This window comes from Manacus vitellinus, unplaced genomic scaffold, assembly GCF_001715985.3.
Source record: "Manacus vitellinus isolate BGI_N305 unplaced genomic scaffold, ASM171598v3 scaffold_15_pilon, whole genome shotgun sequence".
In the NCBI taxonomy this organism is placed as follows: domain Eukaryota; kingdom Metazoa; phylum Chordata; class Aves; order Passeriformes; family Pipridae; genus Manacus; species Manacus vitellinus.
Genome location: NW_021939122.1, coordinates 10286445 through 10292749, shown reverse-complemented (window position 1 = coordinate 10292749; position 6305 = coordinate 10286445). Strand labels below are relative to the sequence as shown.

At 57.7% G+C, this 6305-nt stretch overlaps 1 protein-coding gene and 1 long non-coding RNA gene across 2 annotated transcripts in view; one reads left to right on the top strand and one right to left on the bottom strand.

Annotated features, from left to right (window-relative positions):
- ENTPD7 (ectonucleoside triphosphate diphosphohydrolase 7) overlaps positions 1 to 4284 on the top strand; it is a 6977-nt gene extending 2693 nt beyond the window's left edge. The window contains exons 2-9 of the mRNA XM_018068882.2: positions 283 to 437; positions 511 to 567; positions 969 to 1117; positions 1199 to 1365; positions 2128 to 2452; positions 2553 to 2638; positions 2756 to 2917; positions 3073 to 4284. Coding sequence (XP_017924371.1) covers positions 283 to 437; positions 511 to 567; positions 969 to 1117; positions 1199 to 1365; positions 2128 to 2452; positions 2553 to 2638; positions 2756 to 2917; positions 3073 to 3301 — 1330 coding nt within the window. The 3' untranslated portion in view covers positions 3302 to 4284. The remainder of the gene's footprint in view (positions 1 to 282; positions 438 to 510; positions 568 to 968; positions 1118 to 1198; positions 1366 to 2127; positions 2453 to 2552; positions 2639 to 2755; positions 2918 to 3072) is intronic.
- A 651-nt stretch (positions 4285 to 4935) lies between these two features.
- LOC103767006 lies at positions 4936 to 6013 on the bottom strand. The gene is made up of 2 exons (XR_003915642.1): positions 5980 to 6013; positions 4936 to 5721 (listed from the first exon to the last, which is right to left on the bottom strand). It is a non-coding gene; the product is annotated as an uncharacterized LOC103767006 (long non-coding RNA).
- Positions 6014 to 6305: the final 292 nt, after the last annotated feature.

Genomic DNA, 6305 nt, shown 5'->3' with positions numbered 1-6305 from the left:
ATACCCTGGAATCTCTCACCCCCAACAGCTGTCTCTTCGGGAAAATTGGGAATCCTGGGGGGAATTGAGAAAGGAAAGGGCAAGTTGCTGGGGCAAGCGGTGAGGGATGCAGAAGGAGGATCTGAGCATGCTGGGAGGGAGTTGAGAGAAGAGGCTTTTTACTGAGAGTCTCAAACAGATAGATGTTTTTCTTGTCTCCAAAGCATGCTGGGTGCAGCAGCACGGCTTGTGGGGCTGAACAGGGGGTTCAGTGCTGGATGATCCCTGCTGTCTGTTCACCAGCCTTACTGGTGAAGGTCCCCTAGCATCTGTTCCTTTCCCATGCCCTTGCAGGCAGCAAGCTGCAATCCTGGAGGACTTGGTGAGAAACGTGCCCCTGGAGTTTGATTTCCTCTTCTCCAAATCACACGCAGAAGTAATCTCAGGGAAACAGGAAGGTAGGAGCTACCACAGAGCACTGCTTGGTGTTCTTTAGTATATTGTCATAATTACATTTTCTATCTTGTGCAGGTGTCTATGCTTGGATTGGCATCAACTTTGTCCTGGGACGGTTTGATCACGAGGATGGTGAGTCTGGCTGCTTGTAGAACAGCTGGGAGGGTCTGATCAGAGCCCTGCTGGACTTTGCCTCAGTGCTGGAGCTAAGAGCAACCTCTGGAGCAGGCAGCAATGCCTGACCCCAGTCGTATGTGTGAAATGGATCTGGGACTTGGAGGAGCCTTGCCCTGGTCACAGGTTACTGTGTGAGGGGGCCATCTGCAGCATTTTGGGAGAAGAACCAGGGAGAGAGGGTTCGTGCTAGTGTTTCTGTAGTGGCTTCTACCTGTGGATGCCTTGGGGGAATCTTCAAAGCCAGGGTGTGGCCAGTCCTGAGTGCCAGGACCCGGCAGCTGTGGGCGGTAATGGTGGAAGGGAGGAGATACTGCCTCAGGCCTTGCCCCTCTCTGACATGCTGCTGTGGGTTGCAGAGGAGGATGCAATGGTCACTGTGGCGCTGGGGGACCAGGGGAAGTCCCTGGTTCGGAAACGAACAGTTGGGATCCTGGACATGGGAGGTGCCTCCCTGCAGATCGCCTACGAGGTGCCCGACTCCGGAGCTGTCTCCTCCCCTCAGCAGGTGCGTGTGTGCCTGGTTGGCCCCAAGACAGCCCCTGCCTTCCCTGGGTTGCGCTGATCAAGGGCCTCTCTGCGTCCCTAGGAGGAAGCTGCTAAGAGCTTGCTGGCAGAATTCAACCTGGGCTGTGATGTGCAGCACACTGGCCACGTGTACCGTGTCTACGTCAACACCTTCCTGGGCTTTGGGGGCAATTTTGCCCGGCAGCGCTACGAGGAGCTGGTGCTGAACCAAACCTATGTGCACAACCGGTATTGCTGCCTCACCTAGCGGTGCCCCTGCTGGGGCATTGTGAAATGAGGTGCTGGTTCCTTCATGCTGCCCTCTCCCCCCTGAGTGTGTCTCAAAAGCTGCCTGTGGCAATAACAGCTCCCACAGCCACGTTGGCAGCAGCAGGTGCCTGGGCTGGCACAGGGTGTATGGGTGCTGCCCTTTTCCAAGTCTGGCAGGCGTTAGCAGTGCCACAGCTCCCTGCCTTCCTCCTTCTCTCCTGGTAACAGGCTAGGGGGGAGCTCCTTTAGTGGCTTTTGGCTTTTCCTGCTCTGACTTTCCCTCCTTCTCCAGCACCGATTCACTCAGCAGATCTTTCCATTGCGTCCCCACCTCGAGCTCTCTGTCTCCTGTCTCTCCTTTCCTTCCAAGAGCACTACGTGAAGCTGTTGCCAGAGGTGGAGAGGCTTGGTGCCCAGGTACTCCGGTGCCGGGAGCAAACTGCCTCCAGATCCCCAGGGGCTATGCAGGGGCACAGATTCCTGTGAGCTGGGTGGGATGGGCTGTGCCTTGTTGCACCCTACAGGTGCTTGGAGCATGTAGCTGCAGGTCAGCGTGACAGGTCTGGCGAGTTCAGCTTGGCAAGAGGTGGCAGGGCAGGCGCCAGCACTGCAGCATACAAGGGGACACAGCCTGGTCTGGTGTAAGGGGGATCTGGATGTGGGACAGTGCTAGACTAGGTTTTTGGGAGGTAGTATATAACTCCCTGGGCAACTGCTGTTCCTTTCTGGACTGTTTTCCAGCCTGCACAGCCAGCAGACAGGGCTGAGCCCCAAGATGCCCTTCCTGGACCCCTGCCTACCTGTGGGACTGGAGGACACGGTGACGAGGGGTGGCCAAACCCTGTACGTGCGGGGACGAGGGGACTGGCAGGCCTGTGCAAAGCTGCTGCAGCCCCTCCTGGCAGGGTCCAACAGCAGCCAGGACTCCCTGCTGGGGGCCTACAAAGCACCCATCGACTTCAGCAACAGCGAGTTTTATGGCTTCTCTGAGTTCTTCTACTGCACCGAGGACGTGCTGCGCCTGGGGGGTCAATACAGTGCCCCCATCTTCACCTCCGCTGCCCAGGTGGGTGCTGCCCCAGCCCAGGGGCTGGGAAGCTGCTGTATCTGGGACTGGGAGTGAGGGTTGTTTCTCTGCTCTGAACCCCACCTTCTCCTTGTGGCAGGAGTACTGCAGCCAGCGGTGGGAGGTGCTGACCCAGCGTTTCCGTGGTGGCCTCTACTCGGCACATGCTGACCAGCACCGGCTGAAGTAAATGGATTTGCTGGGGGATGCCATGGCTGGACCTCCTGGGAGGCTTTTGCTGTGGTAAGGGACGAGTGCAGGTGGCAATGTCTGGCTGATGCTCCTGTGTGCTGTGCCTTGCAGGTATCAGTGCTTCAAATCAGCCTGGATGTACCAAGTCCTTCATGAGGGCTTCCAGTTCCCACTGGACTACCCGAGCCTGCGCACGGCCCAGCTGGTGTACGACCGGGAGGTGCAGTGGACACTGGGAGCCATCCTCTACAAGACAAGATTTCTGCCACTCAGGTACTGTCGGTTCACTGATGGCATCATGCAGGGAAGGGTGGTTGGGGAGGAGTAGGTGTAACTGCACTAGGTGAGGGCTTTGCCATCCCCAGAAGGGGGAGCGGCAGCACAAACCATGGCAGGACCCTGGCCAGTCCTGATGTTTCTCTCCACAGGGATCTCCGTCAGGAGAGCATCCGGCAAGCACATGCCTCCTGGCTGCGCCTCTCTTTTGTCTACAACCACTATCTCTTCTTTGCCTGCATCCTGGTGGTAGCACTGGCCATCGTCCTCTACCTCCTGCGGCTGCGCCGCATCCACCGCCGGCAGCTGCGCATGGCCCAGCACACCCTGCTCTGGCTGGACAAGGTGGTGGTGCCTCTGGGACAGGGAAATGTGCCATGACACCGGTGGTACCCACCATCCAGTTGCACCAGCAGAACCAGGACTGGCTGACAACCTGGGCTCCGAGGGCTTGGACTCTTTCTTGAAGACCATCTCAACTCTGCACTCCATCATCTCCACATCAGAAACAGAGCCTGTGGGCTGAGGCACCTATGGATGCTGGAGCTTTCCTCTCCACCTTGCCCCAGTCCTAATCTTTGTATTCCTTGCCCTCTGGCCTGTGTCTCACTATATGGTGTGGAGCAAAGTCCTCTGCTGCCAGCGGGCTCAAGGCTGCAGCCCTGGCAGGTCCCTCAGATAACAGGACGCTATCACTGAGGCAGCCAACCTAGGACTGTGGCCCGAAGCACTGGGCCACCCCATGACTCAGCCACTAGTTTGCAGAGCAACCTGGTGAGGTGCTGTGGTTCATCACATGGGGTGGCCTTTCTGCAGGCCCTGACAAGCCCACAGGCTGGAGAACAGCAGTCACTAGCAAAGTTACTGCAGGAACCAGGTGATCAGGAATGAGTTCCACCAGGCTGCTCTGCCCAGCCTGGCCCCTCTTTGAGCATTCCTGAAAAGGTATCGTGCCCTTTGCCATGTCTTACCCTCCTAGGACAATCCTCCTACCAGCATCCCAGACTTGGCCCTGAGGGGTGACCAATTGGTTCCTAAGGCACCACCAAAGTGGGCAGCCATTCCTTTCATACATTCCCTCCAGGGCACATCTGCCCCGTGGAGTCCCACACATTAACTGGGCACTAGTGCAAGGACCTGTGGTTCTGTCCCCCCTGAGCGCAGGCTGGGCCTGCCCACGGGAGAACCACCCCCAGTCCAGCTCAGAGCCCCAGGACACGTCCAGGCTGTAGCTGTGCACAGAGGCACAAGGCTTCCTCCCCTGGGGCTGGAGCCCACTGATAGTCCAATGAACTTTGTCACTTTTTACTTGAATTCAGCTGTTCCCATTCCTGTAGCAATAAACAACCCCCTTGAGCCATCCAGCACTGGTCTTGTTTTCTAGGGAACAGCTCCCCAGCAGCACTTGCTCCTGGCTGGTAGAGTGGCTGGGAGGCTGCACATCTGTGCTGGCATGGCAGGATGATGGAACTCCTTTCCTGTTCCCTGTTATCCAAGCAGGACTGCTGAGCTGGTAGCATGGGGAGCTCTGATGCAAACCAAACTGTTGTGATCCTTGGAGACAGCATCCTTTGCTGCCCTCCTCCTAAGAGGAAAAGCCTGCCCACTCAGAGCTCCTGGAAGATATTAGTCCCTGTTTTTTACCTTATTTCCCACCCCAGTCTCATAGAGCTGCCTGGCAAAGAGGCCACTAAGCTGCTCCAGCTGCTGAACAGGCATGGAGATGGAGCCAGCATGGCTGCCTACTGTGAGAGGCTGGGCAGACAGCCGATTCTCCCTCTGGCACATACTGTTGCCTACTTGTGACCCTGGTCCCACAGCATGAGTGCACAGGTGCCATCAAGGATAAAATTTTCCATGCACCAGTGTGCTGCCAACCTCCTGCTCAACAGCTGAGGATCCCAGCCTTGTTCTCATGCTGCAAGAGCAGTGTTAGGGGGAAGGAAAGATGTCTAAGTAAGGCCAAGACTGTTCCTCAGCCTCAAAGCAGCAAATGACTCAGCCTCCACCATCACTTACTAGAAAAAGGATTTATTTCCACAACACAAATTGAACACAGACAAATAAATAAATAAATACAGATAAATTATCTCATAAATAAGGGGGAACCTAAAACACAACGCCCTACTGTGTTCTTCTCACAACCTGGACCCATGTCACTGTGGTGGAGATACCTAGACACTACTGCAGCTGCCTCACTGCTGAGGTGGGAGACACAGCCCTCCTTTCATCCCCTCCAGCAGACCCCAACACCTCCCTTATCACACTTAAGGGGGTCTGCATGCTCCTCCAGGGTCAGCCCTCCCTTCTCCCACCCACAGCCACAATCTGTCTTAGCAGGGACCACCCCCACCACAGAAGACAGACAGAGGTTGCAATGGTTCCTGCCTTCTCATGCAGAGGGGCAGCTGGTGCCTGAAATGACCGGGGATAGGGCAACGAGGTGGGCAGCTTGGGCTACGAGCAGGGGTTTCACTTGGGGGCTAGGGCTGAGTGCTGAGGGAACAGGGCAAGCTCTGCTGGGACAGGATCCACTGGAACCCCACCACACAGATCCCTTGCAGGATAGTGCTCAGTGACGGCAGCACTCGGGCAGCTGAAGGGATCTCTCCCTGGCTGCTCCCAGTGCCAGCTTACTAGGCCCTTGTCCAGGGGTGCTGCCTGCCATGCTCAGGGGCTGAGCCATCATCGGTCCAGGTTGCAGTGCTCCAGGTGCGCTGGGGCAGCGGGTCCAGCCTCTGTCCCAGCACCTCTGGGGGCTGCCTGGTACAGGAGGGTAGAGGCTGGAACAGCTGCAAGAGCTGGGGGAGGGAAAAAGGAGGAGAAGTTAACATCCAAGAGGAAGCTCCCACAAATCTAGAGAACCACGGTGCTTGGTTTGCTTAGGCCCAGCATAGAGGCAGCAGCCCCATATGGAGACCAGCTCACCACAGCCACAATGCACAGAAGCCAAAGCATCTCCCCAAGCCTGGCAAGGGCCAGGCTGCAGCTCCCTCCCCTGCCTGAAAGAGGCAAGCAAGCGAGGACATCTCTGCCACCCCAGCCCTCTGCCCACTCACGGTGACGGATTTGGCAGGGGGGTCTCGGTTCAGGCGTCGGCTCCTGGGAACTGCTCACTCCCAGAGGAAGCGCACGTACCAGATGGTCTCGTTCTTCAGCTGCGGCCCGAACAGGGGGTTGGCCTGCGCCAGGATGGCGATGAGCCAGCTGCAAAGGGACCCAATGTGCCATCAGCCCCGGTGGCATGGAGGCAGGGCCAGAGCACCCAGGGGGTGACGGGCCCGGGAACGAGGCGGACTGCAGCCCGGGTGCAGCCCGGGTGCTGTCACGGGAAGAGGCTGGGCAGCAGCCACCGGGCCCGGCGAAGCCAACGGAGGGCAGGGGA